This window comes from Mauremys reevesii, linkage group 11 (genome assembly GCF_016161935.1).
Source record: "Mauremys reevesii isolate NIE-2019 linkage group 11, ASM1616193v1, whole genome shotgun sequence".
In the NCBI taxonomy this organism is placed as follows: Eukaryota; Metazoa; Chordata; order Testudines; family Geoemydidae; genus Mauremys; species Mauremys reevesii.
In genome coordinates, this window is record NC_052633.1 from 17,805,534 (window position 1) to 17,832,311 (window position 26,778).

Genomic DNA, 26,778 nt, shown 5'->3' on the forward strand with positions numbered 1-26,778 from the left:
TCCTTTGGCATGCATCTTTGTAAACAAGACGTGTTATCATTCTGCACTCTGACAACAGATTATTGCAGAACAGGGTGCAATTTTTCACAAGTATTCCTGATAAGTGCTGTTTGTGTATACGTTCACAAACACAGTTTCAATCATACACAGATCTAATATTTTAGAAATACATCTCTACTAAAGGTTTGTGTTAAAACCACAACGCAGGCTTAAATATCTAACCTAATCTTCAAACTTTTCATCTAAATTAGGCAATAAAAATATTATTGCCTCTTTGGCCTCTTGACTGACACATATTCTTCTAAATAAATTAACTTGTGAAAAGTGGATTAAACGTGAAATAAATGTGAAGATGGCACAGTTGTTTGCAAAGCAGGAGCAAAAACAATTGAGATTTAAAATATATATATATATATATATATATATATATATTTTCCCATAAACGGAATACCTCATGCCTCATTATATAGGGGCTAGGGACAGAGTAAAACAGGGAAGAAATTAATAGAAATCTGACAGAGATGGATTGGTACATATAAGTGAATTAAAGACTATTACTGGCAGTGCTCCACTGTGATAAAGCCTTAAGTGGTATTACAAAACGCTTCTGCTAATCAGTGCCATTGTGTAATCTGTGGGGGAATAGGAATGGGAAAACATATTCAGGTAAATTTCGAACCCAAACTTCAACGATTCAATATTTACTCCTGAATCAAAAATACAATAAAGTTCCATGAATGTGCAACTTCTGTTAAATGTTCAGTTCCTCTTTAAGATGGCATAATTAAAGACAAAGAGAAGAATGACAGCAGCGTGCTGACTGTAGTATGGAGAATACCCTGGAGTAATGGTACTGTACTTATGGAAGTGTGTGATGCAGGAAAAGATGCAAGGCAGGAGCATGTATCACACCTGTAAAAGTCAACATTTACCCACTGTCACTGTATCTGAAGTATAGTAGCATTTCCCCATACTTGATAAATACAGTTAGTCTACAGAAAGAAGAAGAGGTAGGAAAATACTTAATGTGGTTAAACATTGGTGATGACTGTGGCCAAAAACACATAAACAGTGTGTGCAGGACAAATAGTCAAAGGCCTGGAGATGAGAAAAGAAGAGGTTTTGGAGAAAATTTGGAAGGGCCCTGAAAGATACATAGCCCTGGAAATAAGACGACTAAACCCCATTGAGATATTAATGCATTGCTGTACATCCGGTTGATCCATTCTTTCCAGATATGTGCAACCAACTGGAATATGTACCTGCGGATTTTTATTTTGCTTCATTAGAAAATATATTTCAGTATGAAAAACCAAGATGCATCTTGTGGTGGGGAGGGACGATGCAGCAGCCAGCTTTGATGGGTGTCCTTGAGGTGCGCACACCAAGGTTTTGGCAGCTGGCAGGAGGGAGGGGTGGAAAAGAGGAAAGTGTGTTCAATTTTTCCTCTCGCACTTCCTCAGCCATGGAACACTCCTCTCTTCCTCCCCCCACTCCCAGGTCACCCTCCCTCTTTCCGAATAACCTGTCAGTAACAGGTGGGTAACAGGTGGGTGAAAGAACAGTAGTTTTCTGTGTCCTCTCTACTGTTTTCTCCAAGTCCTCTAGCCCCCAGCCATTTACTGAATCTTCTGCAGATAAGGCTACATTTATTTATTTATTTAATTTGTCTGCCTCTTACTGTATTTCTTCTGTTTCCTTTTTATTTCTTTGTTCCTATTAAGTTCCTCAAACCACCTGGGCTTTCTGTTCTCATACCTCCTATGTTTTGTTTTTTCTTTTGGCTTTTTCCTATTTCTCTCCTCTACCCAATCCTGCTCTCTCTGTACCCTTCAGTCTTCTCTGCTTTTCTACCCCCCTCATTCTCTCATTACACCACACACATTCTTTGTCTCTCATTCACATGCTGGCCCAGCCAGGTCAGTAGCCTCATGGTAGAGGGTGGAGGCTGACCAGCCTGTAGGCTCACCACTCATAGCAGGGCCAGGATTCAGAGTCTTTGATTCCACATGGATCTGTTACTATGTGAATGGGAGATTTCACTGGGGCGGTCTCATGGAGGGTATCTCACGGTGTTGACATATAACAGACCTGGTCAGTGAGGCACACGTGCTCTCAGCTAGCCTGCTGTCAATTTCATTGGCTCAGCTAGCTTATGGCTCCTTCAGATGGCCAGAGTTTGATGGGGTTTACATAAAGTGGAGGAGAAGTCTGTTTTTTGTAAAACAGACAGGGACACTGGGATAGATATTGAGGAAAAGGGACATTCCTTTATTCAGGGACACATGGTTACTCTGGGGTGGAGAAAAAGGCAAGCACGGATGTACAACTGAAGTCTATGCTGAAATTACTACAGATGAAAACAAACACTAATAAGCAGTGATTGGTTTTCCTTTCTATACTGTAGCGTCAAACCTCAAAACAGCCCTAGCACGAATAATTAGTGAGTAGATGAAAATATGCAAAAGGCTTCATCCTCTATGGGTTCCTGAATAACGATAAAAGAAAGACTACACAGCAGGAGGGACCCAGCCTGCCCACGTCAGTGCTGCCAGAACAAACTCACCACATTTTATGTTAAGTCATTTTGGAAAAAGTTCTAACCCGATCAATTCTTGCAACAAAACAATTTTTCCAGGTTGAGTGCAGTATGGATCCTATTGTCAGGGAGCGCTTGCTGTACTATGATGACAGGGATGGATTTCCATTTGCAATACAGCTACAGACATCAATACAGCAGAGAGTGGGTCTGTATCACTGGTTTCTGTCTTTTATCCATAAAGGGCCTTTACAAGAAATCATCTTGCAGAAAGATTAATATTTTACATGCCCCACATGGTGTTATGTTTAGAAATGGAAAGATGAAATCGCTCTATTTGTTTAACCTCCCCCACATCTCCCCAATAGCTTATGGCTATTGGACCCAATACATTTATCCGTTCTATAGTCCCTGTCTCTAAGTTCTGCCTTTTGCCCATTAAATGATTTTACAGCAATTTAAGATTATTTCTGCTATTGGGCCAAACCCTGAGAGATGCTGAGCATTTGCAAATATATCTAGGAAACTGAAGACAATAGACCAGATCCTCAACTGGTCTAAACTGGCATAACTCAATTGACTTCGGTAGGGGTGCACCTATTGACATCAGCTGAGGATCTAGCCCAGGACCTTTATGCTGCACATGAGGGAATTTCTACGGGTGGGATAACATACAGGTTTCCTACTAGCCTTAATAATGGGATGTTGTATCTCCCTGGATGGTCTCATGAGGGAGGGCAAAAGCAGCAGCACATAACATTCTTTAGAGGAGAAGACTTGGGGCAACTCATCGGAATTGCAATGGTGAACTGAAATGGACTCTGAACCGATACATACTATACTCCTTAGAGATTGCAGACTTGAAGGTAACAGAGTAGCACAACACAATGGCATCATATGTAACTTGCTTTCATGTTTGACAGTGAAAGTAATTTGTTCTGCCATCAATACTGGTACCTTCTGCACAACAAAAGCTGGAATTAGGTTAGCACAATTTTCTTTTGTTGCTGTGAATAAGCCTAGCTTCTTCAAATTTTCCTTATGAATGCAGCCTGCAGTCACTTTCACTGCTATGATCTGTACCTGCTCAAGAACAATTACTTCCTTTCTATATTATGCTGACCAGTCAATGCCAGTTTATGTGAATTTCTTGATGATCAATGTCTCATCTTTTCAATAGGGCTATTGTAATTATATTAATATTTCTTGTTTCTTTCTCACTCTTCCATGGAAATCTATAACATCTGCTCAATGATCTCTTTTTTACTCTGTTTTCCATTTCAATCCAAGCTCTACCTGATGTGAGAATTGAACTATCCAGGCTGTATATTTTCAATTTTGTATCTACCTATTTTACTAACCCTTCCTTTACTCCTCTTACCATTGTAGTTTCTATTTTCTAAAGTTTTTCCATTTTCCATTTTCTAAAGTTTTAAATATCCTGATTGCATATCACCATGTTCTGACCCAATCCTTAAGAACATTTGTTTTCTACGAAACATACCAATAAGTGCTTAATAATCCAGGGCCGCCCAGGGGGGCAAGAGGGGCAATTTGCCCCAGGCCCTGGGTCCCGCCGGGGCCCCCACCAGAGTTTTTCGGGGCCCCCGGAGCAGGGTCCTTCACTCCCTCCGGGGGGCCCGGAAAACTCTTGCGGGGCCAGGCGCAGGAGCTTCTTCCGCTCCCGGTCTTCGCCGGCGGGGGGTCCTTCCGCTCCGGGGCGGAAGGACTCCCCGCTGGCGAATTACCGCCGAAGACGGAGCAGGACCCGCCGCCGAAGTTCAGCTCGGTCTTCGGCGGTAATTCAGCGGCGGGGGGCCCTTCTGTTCCAGGACCCGCCGCCGAAGTGCCCTGAAGACCCGCGGCGGGGGCCCCCCTCCGCTGAATTATCGCCGAAGACCGGGCTGCACTTCGGCGGCGGGTCCCGATTCGGCGGTAATTCGGTGGGGGGGGGGTCCGCCGCTGGTCTTCGGGGCACTTCGGTGGCGGGTCCCGGAACGGAAGGGCCCCCGGCCGCCGAAGACCCCGGGCCCCCGGAATCCTCTGGGCGGCCCTGTAATAATCTTTTATCCTGCTTCACCCTATTACCTTCCTCTCCCATATACCATTGTCTTGCCTCCCAAACCTGCTATCTGTTGCACATTTGTACAGTGTTTCACCCTGTTCCCCTACTCTCACTTCTCTTTTGTTGCATTTTCTTGTAATTTACAGTAGTTCCACCTCTTACCCTCATCACAAAAATCTGCCAAATCAACAGAATTGTCACCGCAAACAGCCTTGAAACTACAACGAGAGTACTACAATTACAGAAGAGACCAACATGTATCACAGGATGGGTCTGGTTAAACAAGTGGAAGCAAGAGATTACATGTCACTCACCACCCTGACACCAGCAGTGAAACTAAAGAGGAGAGGCACAGGTCACAATCTGAACAGTTTAGCCTAATACTAAGTTTATATAAACTTCCTGATGAGGGAATGGGAAATAAACCACATAGGATGGAAGCCAGCCAGTGACATTTCCCTTCTGTATCCCATATCAATTCTGCTCACTCTATTCTGCCACCTGAAACCAAGCATCCAGTTAAATCACTGCATGAAAAATGCATCAACTTCCGTTAGCTGTGTATCTGTGAAAACACAGCCCTCTCACCTAGGTAGTTAGAGCATAGGCATCTTATAAATGCTGTAGCATGTCCTGCTCTCTTAACCTCCTGTGATCCCCTCTCTCTTTTAATTGTCATCCAAAGCCAAACACATAGTTCCTGCCTAAAGATTTTCCGTAGCTTCCAAGGCCCAAAATCTATCATGCGTAACTTTCCCTAGCCACAAATAAGCCAATAATTTTGGGCTGCAAAGGCCAAATGCTCACATTGCAGATCAAGGGAAAGATAGTTGTTTTTATATAACCCTGATAAGAATATGGGTAAAGTTTTCAAAATAACTTAAGTACCATTTTCAAAAGTGGCTTAAGACATTGAAGGAGTCTAAATCTCATTGAAAGTCAATGGGCCTTAGGCTTCTAAATATCTAGGTCAGTTCTGAAAAATGGAACTTATGGGGTAAAAGTTTCAAAAGCACATATCTAAAGTACTGGGGGGCTGCTCAGCACAAGAACAATAATTTATGGTATACAAGTTCATTTATTCCTCAGACCTCTTTCCAATATGACTAGGGCCCTACCAAATTCACGGTCCATTTTGGTCAATTTCATGGTCAGAGGATTTTAAAAATCATAAAAGTTGTGATTTCAGCTATTTAAAGCTGAAATATCAGAGTGTTATAATGGTAGGGGTCCTGACCCAAAAAGGAGTTGGGAGGGGGTCCCCAAGGCTATTGTAGCAGGGGGTTGCAGCACTGCTACCCTTACTTCTGCGCTGCCTTCAGAGCTAGGCGGCCAGAGAGCGGCATCTGTTGGCCAGGCACACAGCTGTGAAGGCAGCGCCCGACCAGCAGTGCAGAAGTAAGGGTGGCAATATCATACCATGCCACCTTTACTTCTGCACTGCTGCCTTCAGAGCTGGGCAGCTGGAGAGCGGTGGCTGGTGGCCAGGAGCCCAGTTCTGAAGGCAGAGTCGCCGCCAGTAGCAGCGCAGAAGTAAGGATGGCACGGTATGGTATTGCCACCCTTACTTCTAGGCTGCTGCCTGCAGAGCTGGGCCCTCAGTCAGCAGCCACCACTCTTCGAGCACCCAGCTCTGAAGGCAGCAGTGCAGAAGTAAGGGTGGCATGGTATGGTGTTGCCACCATTACTTCTGTGCTGCTGCTACTGAGGCGCTGCCTTCAGAGCTGGGGCCCAGCGAACAGCTGCCGCTCTCCAGCCACCCAGCTCTGAAGGCAGCACAGAAGTAAGGGTGGCAATACTGTGACACCCCTAAAATACTCTTGCAACCCCTCCAGCAACTCCCTTTTGGATCAGGACCCCCAATTTGAGAAATGCTGGTCTCACCCATGTAATCTGTATAGCAGAGGGTAAAAGTACACAAAAGACCAGATTTCTTGGGGAGAGACCAGATTTCATGGTCTGTGACGCGTTTTTCTTGGCTGTGAATCTGGTAGGGCCCTAAATATGATCCATTAACACAAATTCCATAGCTGGCACCTTTTCTGTGTACTACCAGCATGAACTCTCTAAGGAACTTCTATTCAATAACCACATCTTTTCTTAGTGGGAAGGAACAGAACATTCCAGCCTTCAAGTTCTTCTCTCTTGTGTATCTCAGGTGATTAGCACAATGTGCAGCACGCAAACCAAATGTTGCCAGTTACCATCTGTAATGAAAAATTGCTAGCTACTGCAGGAAGGCTGCAGTTACAGTTGTGGCTATGTAGACACAGCTCAAAGGCTCCTACTGACAGCACTGGAATTGCTGAGGAATCACAAGGCAGATAATGTACTATTTTCTTGTAGCCAGCATGAACAAACTTCCTGCTGAAAATGTACAACAAGTAGTACAACAATCTGTTTTGTTATACGTCAAGTACAGATTGTGTGTAGAGCACATGGAATGCCATGATCCATACTCCAAGATGCCAATCTAAGTAGATAATACAGTCAAACAGAAAATACACCTGGTGACCAAACAATGGTGGTGGGGAGGGGTTGTTTCATTTTTAAATAGAGTACAGCAATATATTTTGATACAAAGGATTAAAATTGATAGGCTTTGCAGAAAACGTGTGTTTTAAGCAGCGATTTGACTGAGCATCACTGAAGGAAATTCCCAAAGGCAAAATAGGAGAAGGAACAATAACTAGCAAAGGTGAAGTGTACAACAGGAATAGATAGGCAGGAGGCATAGGTCATTTACGATAATTAGTATTCGATTTGCAATTAATATAATGAAAAGGGAGTGGCCATGAAAGCAGCTTGAGATGCAACTGGATTTTCTCAAAAAGGCCCAATCCTGTGAGTCTTTTAATCAGGTTAATTGGTGTAATACGCAGTCTTCCATTCATTCTGTCTTTCCTTGTGTGCAGCAGAATAAAAGCCACTGCATTTTTCCACTCACGTGATGCTGCCTGAGATCTCCAAACTGCAATGATTACCCAATTTACATCTGATTTAGAGTCTTAATATCTCAACTGTGATTTTACATAACATTTCTGCTTTTGTCTCTCATTTCCCTAATTCATACATAGATTGAGAAAAGCGTCATCTAGGAGAAAGTACCCTATTGCCCCAGGAGGTCATTTGGATTTCAGTTGGGTTTAAGGTTTCAATACTTTTTTCTATCTGGTAGCACAACATATTTCAGTGGTTAAAACATCATATTTTCATTCATCTACATAAAAGTGGATCAAATAAATTCTGCCTTTAGACCTTCATATGCAACGCTCACTAAAGTGAATTGAGTATTTCATGTGAATATCTGAGGGCAGCATCTGGCCAAATGCTTTAAACTTTTTATTTTATCATTATTAACATGCATGAACTTTTCATACAAGTATTAACAAATCTTATTCATAACTTGAATGTGTTACCTTTAAAAGTCTCATTTGTGTTTTGTCAATCTTTTATTCTCTGGTCAGGCCCAATATTTTAAAGTGGAAAGTTAAGTATTTCTCATAATTCTGTGCTTTAGTCTTCAACCCCCAAAACAATGGGTAACTGGAGGAATCATCTGAAGGCAACCGGGTTGGACCAGTGTAAGTGTGCCTGCAGTATTGTTATTACTAGATATATCAAGCATAAAAAGGAAAGAACCCAGCTTGACTACCACAGCTTCTTTTCAATTGCCTTGCACTGTGTGTAGTGATATACACAAGTGTAAAACTCTACTATTCTAAGGGTATGTCTACACTGATCGGCGGGTAGCGATCGGTTTATTGGGGATCGATATATCGCGTCTCATCTAGACAAATCCTGAGCTGTGAGGACGGGACGTAAGTCGAAATAAGATACTTCAACTTCAGCTACGCTATTCCTGTAGCTGAAGTTGCGCATCTTACATCGACCCCGCCCCCTAGTGTAGACCAGGCCTTAGTTGGTCGAGTATATTACTCCCAGTTTGCATAACTGTAGGAAACTGTAACAAGATGCATGGCAATGCTTGCAGCGCTCTCCTTAATGCAGATTCATATTCCGTGCACCTCCTCTCCTGCTCATCACTCTTTACCCTGAGCTCACACTCCCTCCCCACACCAAACTTGTGCTATGTAGGGTTAAACATTAATTTAGTAAGCGTCAACATCCCTGTAAGGTGGCTAGGAGATACATATTAGAGAGATTATTTTGTCCACCACTGAAGCGCAACCACCTCTGGGGTGAAACATGGCTGTTTTACAGTGTACAGCAACACTGTCCAATTGAAATTACAGGAGAAATTTAGGTAGGCAAAACATACTTACTAGAACATTTTACTTCTTGAACAGTAGGGTGAAGGCTATACAAGGTTTTCCATTAATGTAATTTCAATATTTTTCAGTGAATTTGTTTTGATCATGGTTTTATCCCTTGTGTGTGTGTTTCAGTCAATTTAAAAGTGGTCAACTTTTACTGGAGCAAATAGCCATAGAAAGAGAATTGCAAAAGCCACGTATTTGCCGATGTAAATATTCTCCCCAAAGTCCTTGCAACTTAACCAATCAAGGAAAAGAAACAAATAATCACAGCTATACAACACTGCTCAAGTTTTGAATATCTATGATCTTTCCATAAAGTAAAACATTTCATAAACAAATAACCAGATAAACTGAATGATGACTCAATGTGAAGAAATTGTAATATACTTGCACATTATTTTCTCAGCTCTAGTGAGTATCGGAGTTGGAATCTGGCAAAAAAACCCCAAAACCCTGAGATTAATACAACTGTTCTTAAGAAAAATACCATGTGACCTGTACTGATCCCAGGATGCGAAGATTTTGATTTTACACTGCATTCAAAAGACGGCATCTGAAACTTCATGCTGCAACATTGGTTCATGACCAACTCAGAGGAAAGACTGACATTTACTCAATCACCAGCACCATTTCCTGTAGCGCTAGGATAGTCTCCTGTCCAAACACTAACCTGTCACAACTTTGCTTAGGCTAGTGAGATCTTATGAGCTCAGAGCACAAAGTACTGGAGTGCATAAATGATGTTATTTTTCTCCATCTGAAAGAAATTCTAAGAGTGGAAGATTCAAAACGATATCCCTGTGATATGATTTTCCCCTAAACATTTTTTCATTCTATATTATATTCAATTTATGTTTATAGACACATATACAGAGTCTACCTACAAGAAATAGAGACAAATTCACCTGAGTTTGGGAATGAAAGGTTTACTTTTTAATTAATAGTCCCTGATTTAAAACTAAGCTGAACATGAAGAGATGGGACTTTTTAGTTTTCCAGTACTAAATCTGTTGTGGAGAATTAAATGTGTGCACTGCACACACACACACACACACACACACAAAAATTGCAAACATCTAGAAGATAATAAGGTGATAAGTAACAGTCGGCATGGATTTGTCAAGAACAAATCATGTTAAACCATCCTAATAGCTTTCTTTGACAGAGTAACATGCCTTGTGGATGGGAAGAAGCGGTACAGCTTGACTTTAGTAAAGCTTTTGATACTGTCTCACATGACGTTCTCACAAACAAACTAGGGAAATACAACCTAGATGGAGCTACTATAAGGTGGATGCAAAACTGGCTGAAAAACTGTTCCCAGAAAGTAGTTATCAGTGGTTCATAGTCAAGCTGGAAAAGCACATCAAGTAGAGTCTCGCAGGGATCATTTCTGGGTCCGGTTCTGTTCAGTATTTTCATCAATGATTTAGATAATGGCATAGAGAGTACACTTATAATGTTTGTGGATGACACCATGCTAGGAGGAGTTGCAAGTGCTTTGGAGAATAGGATTAAAATTCAGAATGATCTGGACAAACTGGAGAAATGGTCTGAAGTAAATAGATTAAATTCAATAGGGACAAATGCCAAGTACTCCACTTAGGAAGGAACAATCAGCTGTACACATACAAAATGGGAAATGACTGCATAGGAAGGAGAAGTTCGGAAGGGGATCTGGGGATCATAGCAGATCACAAGCCTCAACAGTGTAACCCTGTTGGAAAAAAAGCAAACATAATTCTGGGATGTATTAGCAGGAGTACTGTAAGCAAGACACAAGAAGTAATTCTTCCACTCTACTCTATGCTTCAGCTGGAGTATTGTGTCTAGTTCTGGGTGCCATATTTTAGGAAAGATGTAGACAAATTGGAGCAAGTCCAGAGAAGAGCAACAAAAATGATTAAAGGTCTAGAAAACATGACCTATGAGGGAAGATTAAAAAAACTGGGTTTGTTTAGTCTGGAGAAGAGAAGACTGAGAGGGGACATGATAACAGTTTTCAAGTACATAAAAGGCTGGTACAAGGACGAGGGAGAAAAATTGTTCTTCTTAACCTCTGAGGATAGGACAAGAAGCAATGGGCTTAAATTGCAGCAAGGACAGTTTAGGTTGGACAATAGGAAAAACTTCCTGTCAGGTTAAGCACTGGACTAAATTGCCTAGGGAGGTTGTGGAAACTGCATCACTGGAGATTTTTAAGAGCAGATTAGACAAACACCTGTCAGGAATGGTCTAGACTATAGTCCTGCTGTGAATGCAGGGGACTGGATTAGATAACCACTCGAGGTCCCTTCCAGTCCTACGATTCTATGAAAAACTCCTTTGCTAACTGCCCATGCCTACAAACATGTGCCTTAGACTCTCTGGCAGAGAGTGGGAGAGAGAAGAGAAAGTCTGCAGTTATGGTACTGCCCCCAGTACATGCTGACGCAAAATGCTGAGGGTCATACAGATTTCTATGTACTGTGGGGGAAAGCAGTGGTGGGCTTTCTGAGCCATTTTTCTGCCTCCTCTGACCCTGGCATTCGCAAGAAGCTGAACTAGCTCCATTGGTAAGTTAGAGCAGCCACCAGACTTCTCTAGCTTATGTCAGATGAAACAGTCTCCTAGGAACCATTCTGTGAGTCCAGGATCACTAGAACAGTTGCATGCACACCCCATCTTTGAATGTCCCATGTGCAGCACAAAGCACAGATCCAGCTTTATAGCACTGGGAAGCTCCCCTACATCAAGAAAGCTTGAAGTACTCTGCATTGCTTGAGCAGTACCAAAGAGAATTACCCTTAGCGGAAGATCTCAATCTCTGTCTCTGCAACTAAACTTTCCAGTAGCAATAAAACAACTTGATTATTACTTTTCCAAGTTCCATTTTAATCCCATGATTCCTATGAAGTATGCCTTTGGCTTGTAAGCAGCCAATAATGCAATCAGTTATAATTCTCTTTAACAGTATCATTTTAAAGATGTACCTTCAAAAAAAAGTGTCACAGCTTGGCATATTACTCCAGAGAAAGCCAGGCCATTACCGACAAAATGTTTTGACTCTTTACACAGCATAGTCTTTGAAAAAGAGCATCCAGATCATAGTGAAATTATTGTCTCAATGAAGGGCAAGCCTGTGATGCTATGGGAATGAAACTCTGGGGTTCTTTAGAGGGCCAGGCTATGACATATTGGAAAGTGCCAGCTGGACTGCGGCATCTGGGAAAGAAACCTGGTGATTGGATAAAAGGATTATCTGTCAAATAATCTACACCGTGCGTCAGTCTGGCTCCCACACCCAGTGCAGTACTCAGCTCTGAGCCAGAACATTTTGGGTTCAAGCCCCAGCACTGTACTGGAGGTGTCCTTCTTTGTGGACTAGCAGTGTGTAGCTTGCTGAGTCTGTCAGAGCAAATTCTGTTTTAGTGACAACATAAATTGGAACTGGAAGCTTAAAACCCACCACTTGGTTTAAATGCAATGTCATGCCCTATGAAAGGTGGGAGAGGATTGCTGACATCAGTCAGTCCCAGCCACATATCAGACCCTCACTGCTCAATGGTAGGCTTTTATTACACTTTCTGGTATGTATAGCAGCAGCAGATCTAAAATGAGAATCACTGAGAATCAATGAGATGGGATTCGTCTGTCCTCCTGTCCAGTGCAAGTGCTGCCACTGTAATAAACAGAAATCTGATAACTTCATACTGTCAGCACAAAATGAAGCGCTGACCTTGACCTGTGTAACATCATCCAGTAATTTTTTCAGAACTCCTACATACAGTGCTACCCTGCTATGATCTAATAAAAATCTACAAGTAATTAACTGGAATTTTTTGAAAACCGAAGCCTTAATCAAATATGTATTCTTATCAGGGTTCCAAGGCAGCAATAAATTGGGACATTTAAGAACTGGGATCTAATCCAGTCTGTGATCTGATCAGGGTTCAATGGTTATAATAAATTGGGACTATTAAAACTGGGATCCCATCCAACACTTTATTTTGTCTAAACCACAGGACCTAGCTGTTCTGCAAAGTCAGGAATATTCAATGAACAGTAATGCCAGGTTGGATTAACCCTTAATAAATAGCGATACCAAAAAACACGGGAGTCCCAAACAGGTATGGTCTTCCCAGAACTGAGGTGGGATAGAAATCAATTACCAAGATTTTATCAGCGAATCAATATGACCATCTCCGGGTTTTTATTTTTATTAAAATAATAATAATACTCTAAGACTTAGACTATAGCACAAAAGCCACATGGGTTTGTTAGCTATCTGTGTGTGTACGTTTTAAAATGTACTGTACAGTTAAAACTCTTTTAAAATTTTGTTTTTGAACACCACAAACATTCACTTCTCATTCCAAACAATAGCTGGCTGTTTTATCAGATTGCAGCTCATGTGACTATTCCGGTTTTCATTTTTGTTTCCAGTAACATACAAATCCTCTGTAATTAAATAAAATGAAATAAATGCTGATAGAACAGGAATAGATTTTCACTCACTAGCAGTCTCACAAAATGTTTTCTCTCTGAATGTTTTTATTTCTGTAAGACGCATTTAGTTTCTACAGGTATCACGCAGCTGCAAAATTAAATTTCAGTTTGCCAAATATCAAAAACACATGTATTGATTTAAACTATGAGAACGGGCAACAAATGCAGCAGCCGATAAGACAAGGGAGAAGGTCTCTCAGCTTTTGGAAGGAAAATTTAGAATCTTCAGTGTAAAAACTGAATCCAATTAACTTTCTCCAAATTTGAGATTTGCTCTTACCTACCTTCAGTTCAGGCCAGTTTTTGAAAATAAGGGCCATTCCCTTGGCTTTTCTTCCTTTCTGCACAAAAACTTAAATGCTACTTTTTTAAATCTCCTCAATTAATTTCAATGAGAAACACAAAACTAAGGTTTAATTAACAAAATAAACTAGCTACCTCCCATAAGAAGCCAGTGCAGGGCATTAGTCTGTACACAGTGTGTCTTTATATTCACTAAGTCATATGTTATTTATTAAAATCACCCCGGTGTCAATGAGGAGTTTCATTTACGGAAATTTTATTCTAACGTCTGTAAGATGTTCGACTGCTGAAAAGGAGACTTTGGTCTCAGCAGGGATGCTCCAGTAAAATCATCCTAAACAAACAGGAAAAAATAGTTCTCTTCCAACTGATACTCACTTTATTTGCATTTGAAAAGAGAATAAATTACTACATGTAAAACTCAAGTACCTAATATATTTTTCTCATTTGTTTTACAATAGTTTTCAAATGTTAAAAAATTAAAAGGCATCCTACATGAGCTAGACAGGAAGGGAAGGAAAAAAGCCTGGGTTGAAAAAATTAAACAAATAAAATGACCACCTCTTCCGGTACTTAATAATATACTAAAATAACAGCTTGTTTTTAAAGCGTAAAAAACGACAATTTGGTAGTAACTGACTGAACACACTACAAATATAAATTTGACTCAGTTTGATCAACTTTTTTTAAAAAAAATCAGCCTTAGAGATAGTATTTGTTTTTATTCCTTTTATGGGCAGATTCTGGCCCTTTGGAGCCGATGTTTAATTATGGCCAGAGCAGGGCCGGCTCCAGGCACCAAAGTAGGAAGCAGGTGCTTGGGGCAGCACTCCATCCGGTATCGGGGCAGCATGTCCGGGTCTTTGGCGGAAATTCGGCGGCGGGTCCCTCATTCCCTCTCTTCCTCTTTGAGGTGCCGCCAAATTTCCGCTGAACAGGAAGAGAGGGAGGACCCGCCCCCGAACTGCCGCAGAAGAAGCGGTGCGATTGAGCTGCCGCCGAAGTGCCCCCCCCCTTTTCTTTTCTTTTTTAATTTTTTTTGCTGCTTGGGGCAGCAGAAAAGCTGGAGCCGGCCCTGGGCCAAAGCCTCCAAAGTGTGAACAAAATGATGAGTTTATGTAGAATAGGGCCTCAGTCCAATGAACCATTGACTTGCATTAGAAAGGACAAACTATCAGCTCAGAGAATCAAAGAGCGGCGTAAGGAAAACCTCCTAATACAATATTGCCATGAAGTTCTAACATTCTTCTGTGAGGATTTAGTCATATGTGCTACTATGAGCAATGAAAGACTGAAGGAGAGTGGAAAAAAGGAATAAACTGTGAAATTTAGAGGAGGTGCTGATTTCATATACAATTAGATACAGATAAGGCTATTACTGAGGAAGTAAGACCAACATTCTAAATTCCCATTAACCACTTCAAGCTCGTAGTAACATCAATCATAGAAAGTAATACAGGTTTCAGAAAGAAAGGGTAGGTTTTTGGTTGAGGCGGTAGATGATGAATCAGGAAATGTGGGACCAGTTCCCAGCTCTGATAGAAACTTCCTTTTGTGAACCTGGACAAATCACCGAATTGGCATCCGTAAAATGAGAATAATGATGCTCTTTTCTTTCTCCCAACTTTTGTCTTTTAAACCTGTAGGCTCCTGGGGCAAGGTCTGAGATGTAGTATGCGTTTTTACAGCATCTAACACAACCAAGACCTGATGTTGGTTGGGACCTCGAGGAACTACTTCTAATATAAACAATAAATAATTAGAGCTGGTCGAGAGTTTTTCAATGGAACATGCCAATTTATCGAAACAAACTTCTTGCAGAAATTTATCATCTTCGTTGGGAAGGTTTTTCAGGTCCAGGAAGCAATTTCTAGCCAAAACCACAGAGATCCCCACCCCAAAATAGCCAACAGCCTGGTGGTTAGGGCTGGGCTATGGAAGATCCAGGTTTTAAGTCCCTGCTCAGCCTGAATTGGAGCAGGGACTTGAACCTGGCTCCCCAATGAGTCAGTCTCTCTCTATCCCAGTGAACATTTAATTAGTTCTTTCTCATGTTATTTCAAATTTCAAAACCTCAAATTTCTTTTGTGGAATGGAATTCTTGCTTTCCAGCCAGCACTATAAATAATGATGATGATGTTTTACCTTCACATTTTAGCGTAGGGTGTGTTGGTGGTACAAAACTGGCACAGAGAAGCAAGAAAAGGAAACACAGAAAAGAAAAGATTAAAAAAGAAAGACGTGGAATGGAAATAAGGTTTACATGGGAACAGCAACAACATTTCACCTTGTAAGGGTCATATATGCAGCCTGATGCCCATTGGACTTTATGAAATATGATGTTATTGGGTGGGGGGGATTTTTGCACTTTGCAAAACTCCAAAGAAATCCTACTCTTCTAAGTTGTGAATGCACTTCCTACTGGAAAACACCCCACAGAGATCTTGTGCCTTTGGAGGCATGCCAAACGTGCAGTGCATGCAAAACCAACATCCCAACATCATGCAAGGTCCACACAGCTGCTAGGATGCTGAAATGCCCTTGATCGTTAATCCTATCCCACCCACCCCAAAAATCAACGACTCGGACCTCTGCCACTAACACCTGATATAGATAGCTCAGGGTCTGAAAAGAATGTGTCAGATCGATGTACGCACACATGTGGTGAAGGAGTATTGGTTAGTGTGGTAGACCTTTGAAAAACCCAGGCAGTCAGCATTTAACTGACATACAACCTCAAGCAGCCAAACTAAGTTTTTTATTCTAGGGATGGAATTGAGACTTCACAATAAAAATTACTCATGTAACTATTCATGGAAAGGTAAAATTAGATAGGTAATTAATATCACTTATGAAAGTCAAAATTAGAAAAGTAATTAATACTTAGCTCAAGGTTAGTTAGGAGATTGTCTTGTTTACAGTTCTGTAGTCTATCACTCTACAGTCAAGTACTTGTTAGTTTTGTCATAAATACATTTCACTCCAAACAACAGTGCAGTTGAAAATATGATGCCTACATTCTAGCAAATCTTTAGTGAAGCTTGGTTTGTTAAAGATGAGACAACGTATGCAGAATTGCAGTTAGTGAAGTCATAGTAGCAGCGAGATCTATGGTGTAGGCTCTCCGCATGGTTTTCTTTGCCAATATGTGCATTAAAATTTTAGGCTTGAATTACATTATACATTATAGGATTACTGAATCTTGGGACACAGTTATAAAACTCATCTATACTGTCTTCATAAGCATCATCATTAGGTGAACAGTCAACAATATAAAGTACTCAATTTCATTTAAACTGGGTTACTTATCTTGAGGCTGAACTTAATCAACCCCTCATATCATTCTTGCACAGAAACGTGTGTGAGAAAACCAGCTACAGTATGCACTTTTCCTTTATCATTGCTAAAATCTTTGCCACCCTGTGACCAGTAGTACAAGATAGGGTTCAAGAGTCAACTAGTAGATAGTCTTGAACGACAAAAAATATATAACTATGTTCTCGTTTTAGTTAGAGAGCGTCATGACCTGCTTGTATATACAGTATATGTTATACCACTTTGGGGATAATATGAGTATTTTTTTTATGTAAGCAGAATTACCTGAAGGAGAGAGGCTGACATTTCTATTCATTTGCATTGTGGAAGAAGAATCAAATAAGTGAGTTAAAAATATCAGCTAAGTTCATCAACTTCTCAACACACCTGCTGTTCTCCATTTCAATTCAAACACTTCCAGGGCAGAAAGTGAAATCATTATTAGAGAAGAGAAAACAGAATGATGAAGACATTAGACTGCCTGTTTCTAATACACCCTTACCAATTTACTGTCAGTCAGTGACTGTGGACTTTTAAAAAAGCAGTTAACACTAAAGAAATGTTAAGAACAATTATCTCATGTCCAACTGGAACATTAGCCCTTTAGACAGAAGGGCTCATTCCTTTCAGTCTGCCAACATTTTAGTAAATGACACTGGCCCTTTAACAGATGGGATACATACTTCTTAGCTTGCCAGTATCCTAATAAAAGACACTGGCTTCTTTAAAATGAAGGACACATACTTCTCAAATTGCCAGCATCCAAACTGGGAATCAGCAGGTTAAAATAAAGGTAGCACTCCACTGCCTGGCAAAACCAGGGACATGCTACAGAAATTTTAAAGCAAATGGTATAAATCCTACCCTGAAATTATTTTATTTAGATAAACTACCTATTAAAACACCGGGTAGGTATATCCAATTATCAGTACTACAGTAACTGGATAGCCCACCATCTCCTGAAATGAGTGGAATAAATATTATTAGTAACCTTTGAGATATTTCCCCCCATCAAATCTCATTAGTCACCCGGTCACATGACTAAAATACATTGTGCAGTAGTCTCTCAACTGGGTAACAGAGTATGAAGGGAGGCTCAAAAGACTTGTGACCAGCAACACAAAGGTAGGGCTGTCCCCTTAGCTCTTGTGTGTGTGACATCCCTGCAAAGAGAGAGAACGCAGCTGCCCGGGTACATTGAGAAAGCAGAGATGCCCATTTTCTCCCCATCTCCCCACGAGCAGAATACGCTAATGGGGGGGGGAGGGCCCTGCAGTGTGCCTCCCTCCCCAGGTAACACACATTACCACAGCGTGGGACCTCTCATATGAAAAGCACGTGCCACTATTGCTTGAGCTAAGAGACTGCGTCCCCTTGATGGCAACTCATTAACCTCTTACGTGCACCGTCTACTGGAGGGGAACAAAGACTCAGCTTGTGGGACTGTGGTTGCACCCAGAAGGCTAGTCTTTATTGGGGAGCAGGAGAGAAGCATTTGCTCACCTTCAGGGCAGCACTGCAAGGATTACCTATTTTTCCAGGCTTTTTCAAGAGTGGGAACTCAGGAGGGTGGGAGTCAGGAGAAGTAAAAGCTATTAGTTCTATTGGGCTGGAAAGGCACTGAGGTTGTTGAGATTATGGATGGGACAGGTATATTTTATGAGAGAGGAAAAAAACCAACAGAAGAAAAATAAAACCCCCTTGGTTTACAATGGTTCTTCAGTCTCTCAGGACTTCTCCTAACCTTTGGGCACTACTTTATTCCCATTGTCCTTAGGCATATTCATCATTTGTGTACCTTATATTATTGCAACATGAATCTAGAGGTTAATTTCTTCTATAACCTTGAGTGAACACAACACGAAAAAGGAGGAAACAACATAAAGATGAATATACCAAAGCTGCACTTAAAGCAGAAAACCTATTGATTGGCACCATAGTCAGAAGAGGCCTGGAGTGCTGGAAACCACTATGGGGGTTGTAGGAAGAAAGGGAACCTGGAGGCGCATAAGAAGCTGCTCCTACTGCCTTATGGAGGAGAGGGGGAGCCCAGTGCACAGAGCTCCAGAAGTAGCAGCTCGTAACATTGGGAGGGAGGCGAGGAGAAATGAGACGAGGCCTCAGGAGAAGCTCCCCTTACTGGCATTGGGTAGTGTGGGCCCTGAAGAGGAGCTGCTGCACCAGGCTGGGCAGAGAATGCATTAAGCACCATCAGAGAAGTAGAGGAAGCAGAATAGATGATGTTATGCAGTAACCCAGCATGGCAGCAGCGTCAGGAAGGCAAAGCCAGAAGACTGGCCTAACAATGTTGCACTGCAGAGACCGACTGGCGGAGAGCTGGGATGGCATATCACCGGCCCAGGCCTGGAACAACTGCCCTGGCTTTCCCTCCTATATAGGAGGTCCTTGCCTTCTGTTCTTCTAATCAACATAGATGTTTACATGATTTACTCACCTTTCACGCTCATCTTTCATCTTTTCTAGTTCTTCTTCTCTCAGTGTGCCGTGTTTTGGATTTCCCTTCTGGTCAGCTTTCCCACCTTTCTCCTCTTTCTTCTTTCCAAATCTGATTAAGACATTAGGAAAGAGTCAGGGGAAGAGGAGAAATTAGTAGAGGAAAAATGCAATATTTACTGAGTACACAACAAAGCTGGAGATTTACGCAACGATAACGTAGTGAGCTATTGCCTAGAGTAAGGGACCTATTGCAATAATAAAATAAATTACCAATAATTCTGACTATAGACCATTTACACAGTACTTGATCATGAATGTATTTGGACTTTGAGTGCGTTAGAGAAATTACCACCCCGCAAGACCTGAAACAAAAGCAGCTGCTATGCTAAGCTATTATTAGCATACATTTCAAAGTAGCTGAAGGTTCTTCTTACCAGAGAATAGGCTCTCTGAAAGTGATCTTCAGAGCAATCATATGTGCCAACATACAGAGTTGACCACATGTTCTACTCCTATTGGTAAAAATTGTCACTCGTTCGCATATGGCTTTAATGTAAAGGTACAGGGTTGATTTTTGTTTAAAATCACAGGAAGGTACAATCAGGATCAAAAATAAATCTTGCCCTATTGCAAGATGAGAGAGATAGCTACTTCACAAAAGTCCCCTCTTAAATGCTTTACTTTCTATCTAATAATATATTATTATTTAATATTGATATTATGAGAATGCTCCAGAGATCCCAGTCACTCCTGGGGTTCCATTGTATTAGGCACTGTACGAAGACATGCAAAACTATATTCCTTTCTTCACAGAGCTTGCAAGAGGTTATTAAGTGGCAGAGCTACATTTCTCATTGAGTTGGCTCTTGAGGTTGGATACACACAGCATTATGGGCTAATCCTCCCATCCCCTCAAATTTGAATTCCTGAATTTCATATGTCACAAATGATCAGTCATTTTTATCGTATTGTAACCTTTCAAGTGCCTTTATATGCAAATTAAGGTTAACGATTTACAAAAATTATTTCTTCATGGAGCATGCTGTATTTTAACTTCATTAATATGCCGCACAACTTTTTGAATACTTCTATGGAAGTCAGTAACATTTCCTCGGTGATCTTTCCTTTATCCTTTTTTATTTTTCATTTCAGTCCAAACTGCCTTCAGTACAATAGCTGAACTACACTGCACAGACTTACGTTGTACATCACAGACCTCTTTTGACCAAGGCAGAATTACTATGACTGTTCAGTCAGACTATGTCTACACGTGGAGCTAGAGGTGTGAGGCCCAGCTCAAGCAGACATGCTCACATAAAAATAGTAGCGTAGCCATGGTGTCACAGGCAGTGGCGGTACAGACTAGCTGCCCACAAGGTCCAGGGAATTTGTACTTGGAGTGATTAGGCTGTGCTGCTGCAGCCAGCTTGCTATTTTTGCCGCACTCACTTGATGAGAGTTAATGTGAGTATGTCCGTGCGAGCTGGGAATCACACCCCTAGCTCCTAGTGTAAACGTAGCCTCTGACTCCCAAAGTCATGATCCAGATTGCTAGTGAATTTAATCAAATGAGCCTGAGCCTACAGAAAAATGAAGTCATTAGACACCAAGAGGCAAATCTTGCAAATACAAGCCATATTTACATAGACGTGGGAAGTTGAGGTGCGGGGGGTGCTGCAGCACCCCCAGGTTTTATGTGGGGCTGCTGGCCCCGTGCCCGGGACTCCACTTGCTGGGTTCAGGTCCCAGGGGCCAGCTCTGTGCCCCACTCCCCAGCTGCTGGCTCTGCACTTCGGACTCTGCTCCCCGGGTTCCTGCACCCAGCCCCACTCCCCATTCCCAAGCCTCTGCACCTGGCTCCTCGCTCCCAGGGCTCCACTCCCGGAGCCCCACCCCCGGGGCTATGCTCCTGGCCCCACATGTGGGGTCCTGGCTGCCGGCCCCTGCCTAGGGCTCCGCTCCTGGCCCCACACCCACTCCCAGCTCTGGCCACAGTTTCCGCCCTCTTACCCCTCTATGAGTCCCCCCTCACAGAGACACAGCCCTGCTCCCAGCCTCAGCTCGGGGGAGGAGGGGCATGGACAGGGGTCAGGGGGCTGGCTTCCAGTGCCACTGCATGTTTGTGGGTGAGTGAGAGACAGAGACACGGCGAGGGTGAAGGAGGAGGGGGAAGCAGCAGAGGTGCCAGGCAAGAGGACTTGACTCTCCCTTGTAAATGTACAGAAGAGCTCCAGGGTGGCTCTGTGCAATGGAATGAGGAAGGAGTCTGGGCGTATTGGGGGTATGGTGGATGTGTCTGTACATACCTCATCTTACTCTTCCCCCCATCTCTTCAGTAGAAGCCACAGCCCCAAGTCCTATTTAAAGCACTAATGGCCTGCTGCTCCAGGAAATACATGCCACTTTGTTAGGGATCCCTGTTCCAAACATACACCTGACCCACGAGCCATACTTGGTTCTCCTTCTATGGCCCCATCTCACTACGGTGCTATCAGAATAATTAAATTTCAGACCTGCGCTCTTTCTGAGCAGACAGTCTACACTCTGGCTCCATTATCAGCTTCTAGGTTCCTGTAGTCTCCAGAGACTGTGAGCCACATACATGTGAAGGGGCGGAACATTGCAGCTAGGAAGAGATGGGTAAGGGCAGGCATGTGGGTGTGTGTATCTATATGTGAGAGAGTGACTGAGAGAGCATGCGTGTGTGAGAGAGAGAAAGTACTGAGCAAGAGAGATGGACACAGACTGGTGAAAAGACACAGGCATAAAAGAAGAGCTAGATGGGACCTTGCAGATGTTATTTCATATAGGAATGGCAGGTAAAACCAAACCCAACCCAACCCAACCCACCCACACACCTTAGTCCAACACCTGCAGGGTGGATGGGAAAATAATCTGTTTTCCAGCACTTGCATATTCGCTGAAGATCTCTCATGGCAGTATCCTCAAGAGAGGATGCATTAGCTCTTGAGTCCTGGCCCTGATCTGACTCTGGCAGTTTGTTTATATTCTTCCTGCCTACAGTTCCCCCACAGTATCAATTACGGCTTTGTGGAGTCTAGTATTTGTCTTGAGTATTTATAGACGTTGAAAACATTATTCTTGGGCATTTTGTGTTGCTGTAGGGAGGTAAAGTTAGATATGTAGCACACAAAAATGTTCAAAAAAAAAGATTGAACCCCTCTGACTTTCAAGTCTGGGTATTATTTGTTACTTACGAAAGGAATTTTTTTAAAATAAAATGACAATTTTGTTTGTAATAACTGCCAGTTTGACATCTCTTTGCACAAACACTGCTGTCTGCTAGTATAGCGGCTGTTGCCATGAATTGGCAAGGTCAAATATAATTATAAACTAGCAGTGGTGGGTTGGTCTTGATGCAAACAAGTTTTTCTGGTATTTTTGACTTCACCCTAGAGCTGTGTGGGCTTACAATATTTACCTTCCATACTAAATACGCAATATGTTGCCTAAGGCTGGGGAAACATTCTGATTTTGGCCTCCTCCATTCATTACTAAACTCTTAAAAATCTATTCCTCATTATTATTATTGTTAATTATTATGATGATGTTTTGCAGAACAGCAAAAATCCAGCATGGACATTAAGGGGGCAGGGGGAGGGAGAGAGAGAGAGAGAGAGAGAGTATAAATTGCAAAAATTCAACACCAATTTAAAAAACCATATGTACTGCATAAAACCACAAAATATCCAGCATCTTCTCTGACTGCATGTATACATCATTCCCTGAAAGTTATGGTATTTGCAAAGATCTGTGTTCTCTGATGTGTTCTAAATTACCACAGACATATGCTGATGAAATTAACTTCTACTTATTGTAATTTTGCATAATTTTGTGCATTCCAGGCTTAATATTTCTCTAACGTTTAGGGGACAAAATTATTTCCATGCTAACCTCACATTGGGCCTGATTCTAAACTCCCGCTGAGTTTAATGTATGGGAACAAGGCTGTTGTAACAACTGTGTTATGGTATTAATCAAGTTAAAATGAACATTTTGTGAAAAGTGAATGGCTTTTGGCCTTGAGGCTTACAAAATCTACAAACAACAAATAACCGGATTACAGTAAAACCTGCCTTTTATATTAAAATGATTGATATAAGACCAAAACCATTAGTGAATAAATTTATTGCACACCAATTTTTAAAAGCTCTTTCCACTACACTGTACGTAGCAAAATTCTCTTAAGGTACTATCTGACAGAATTGTTACTTATTCAAAAACTTACATAGCAAAGGGAGGAAATATAATTAGAAGACCTGAAAAATGAATAGATTGTGTGCATCTGCTTAGATTGTTTTGTGTGGAATGAAACCACTTAAAATAATAATAGAGGGGGGAAAAAACCATGTAGCAAAGTTATGCATTTATGTGTCCTACGCAATATAGTGATTACCTGGTGTAATGCCTGTGAAGGAAGTTGTAGACGTAGAATCATTAGTATGCTTTTCACTATACAAGGGTAATATTCCAAATGCTCTGAGCACGCTACTCCTGCATGCAGAAGTAGAGAGGGATTTTCTTTACGTGATCTGCCCTCAGAAAGATGAAAATGAGTGAGTCATCCTCATGTGAAAGCCCATGTACTATTCTTGAAAATGTGTTGTACTACTCAGATGGATTTCCCTTTGCTAGCCTTAGCTTTACCCATTGAAAGAAATCACCAAGGTCCTGAGAATAATTAAGGTATTTTCCATTAGAAACACTGAGCGAATCAACTCTTTGATTACCAAATGTGTGATTTCTTACTGGAATATTTATGACTATATTATTGGTGCTGGTATATAAAGAGGGAATGTTTATATTTCTACAGTGAATGTTAAGAGATTGTGAAAAAAAATGCTACCGGACTGTTCATTCTATCAATGTCTTCATCCCTTTTTAAATTTCAAGATTTCAAGGACAAAAGCAAACCTCCTGTTCTATGGTCCTTCCCTGTTGTTCCTGGGAAAAATGTCTTAAATGCAAGACCTAAAACTGTGATCATGGCAACATTTCATTTCTGTGTTGAACAGTGAGTTTCCAGATCTCAAATGTGTTGATATTTGCTTCAAGGATTAAAAAGCAGGGAGGTCTATAAAGTCCCCGTACTTCTAAGCAGGAGAAACATCTGCTGGGTACAGTCCCAAGCAGCTTGCTAGCTAAATCCGGCAATTGGGAATTCTTTAGTTAATTAGGTTCCCCCTATCGGTAGGTGTCACTGCAGCTAATAAAGAATGGAATTGCAAACATCTGTGGTGAAAGAAAAATAATTCAATTGGTCCAAGACATGAAAAAAACAAACACGCACATATCCCAACAATGCCATGGCATCTCCAGAAATGATTTGGAAAAAACCCTAGAGTGATTTGTAAAGTGTATATAACAGAAACACCCATTTCACAGCAAATGAAGAACAAAAAACCCATGCTGAGATTATTAAAGCAGCTTCACTATGAAAGACTAGAAATATAAAAATAACCCTCAAAATTAAATCTGAATGCAAGTAAGATGGGTGAGCAAGAAAGATAAAGATACTAATAAGGTATGATTTTCAGGTTCACACAGGGACTATAAAAAGCTTATTAACTGCTGCTACTGCTGTGTGTTTTAAGTTATTTTATCACTCAGCTTTACAGCAGAAGAAATACTCTCTAGAAGCAATGCTGTGCTTTGATTAATTACTTTCATACATACACTTTTACAGGGTATTAGACATTGCTGTAAAGATCTTTAGTGAGTCAGATTAACTGCTTGTGATTACTGCTCCAGACTCATTTTATGTTTATATTTATTTTAACAGCAATGTTAATTAAATATTTGTTTTATATTTCTAGTGTTTTTCTAACTACCTAAAAGGGTTGTTATTAAATGTTTACTTATTGGACAGAAGCTAAGTAAGCCTTATAGTATTATTGGGGAAAAAGATTTTACTAAAGCTACCGCACTACAGAGACTATATGGCAGGTCTCAGTAGAAGTAGCCCACGATTGGAGAACAAGTGCACACAACACAACTATAAAGCGCAAGTCAGTCATAGTTTAAAATAAAGCACTACAGAGAATAATTGCCTCTGTTCAGCAAAGACAGGTACCCACCTTCCTTTTCTTTCATGCCTGGCACCGCCCTTTCCACAAACTAAGAAAAGGTTGCTATGAGAGAGCAATAGGATCTGTAAGCAGATTTGGTTTCTTTTGCCAGCAGGGAGTGGGTTACATAGACATCTTGGGATTCTCAAATCCACTCAACCTGCTATGGATCACTTCAAAAGCTGCACTGAGCATAGAATTATTTGCAGATGGAAGTAGCTCTAAGCAGTAAACACAATCAAACTCTGCGTTCATAGGGCTGCTGAGACAATCTGAGGAAAGAGAAAACTGATCTGGCCACAGGCTAATGAATTTAGTCATGTGCAGTCCAGGTCAATGTATTAGATTTTCTGTAACTATAAATCTGATGTGAATTTTTTAAATTAAGCTCAAAATTCAGCTACATTTTGGTAAATCAAAGTAGGCTCATGCTAACCATCTTCAAACCCATTTTGGAGAGAGTTCAATTGCAGCAATAAAACAATGGGGTTTAGCTGATTACAGGCAACAGGAAAAGGAAAGGTTAAGCAGAAAAAGTTGATATTCAGAAGATTTCTTTCTTTATTAAGGATGAAGCAGTCTCATTAAAGAAGCCTACATTATTAACACTAATATTGGTTGCGGCTGGTTTTTTATGCCAATTTTGAGAGAAACAAGGGCATATTTTTTATTATATTCAACTGTTGAGAACAAGACTAAAATGACCGAGCTTTCAGATTCAGTCTAATGGGAGTAAAATGTATCTTTTTAACAACTCTGATTAAAAACAAAAAAATAAAAAAAACCCCACCCTCTACTTCTTTGATGCTCAAATTAGCATCTTTTCTCCAGCATGCTGAATTAATTAGTAGAGTGACAAAGGAATTAGTCCTGATAGGATCAAAGCTGAAACCATATTTACTGGAATTTAAAATCAAGAACATAGAGCATTAACCCTCCATATTCCATGCAACTTTCTACATCTCATACTATCCACCGTCCGAATTCCCTGACAAAATAAACCAACAGTGCAATATTTTTCCTACTGAAGTTCTTCTAGAAAGAAAAAGACTCTTGCCTCAAAAGTTGCCACAGCAGAGAACTTTTCCATTGGAACATGCAAATCTTGAAGTGTTTATTTTTACATACTGCTGATTACGTAAATTCAGAGACATCAACAGAATGAAGCAAACAGAGTCCAGAGAGGATATTTAATAGCATTTATATAAATGCTTGGCTCCCAAAATTGTTACTATCTTTAAG

At 41.1% G+C, this 26,778-nt stretch overlaps 1 protein-coding gene across 8 annotated transcripts in view; it reads right to left on the minus strand.

Moving 5' to 3' along the window:
* The window catches only part of PARD3B (par-3 family cell polarity regulator beta), a 645,413-nt gene that overhangs the window by 107,167 nt on the left and 511,468 nt on the right, over positions 1-26,778 (minus strand). For all 8 annotated transcript variants that reach the window (XM_039494273.1, XM_039494274.1, XM_039494277.1 and 5 more), the window contains one exon: positions 19,446-19,556. In XM_039494273.1, the coding sequence (XP_039350207.1) occupies positions 19,446-19,556 (111 nt within the window). The remainder of the gene's footprint in view (positions 1-19,445; positions 19,557-26,778) is intronic.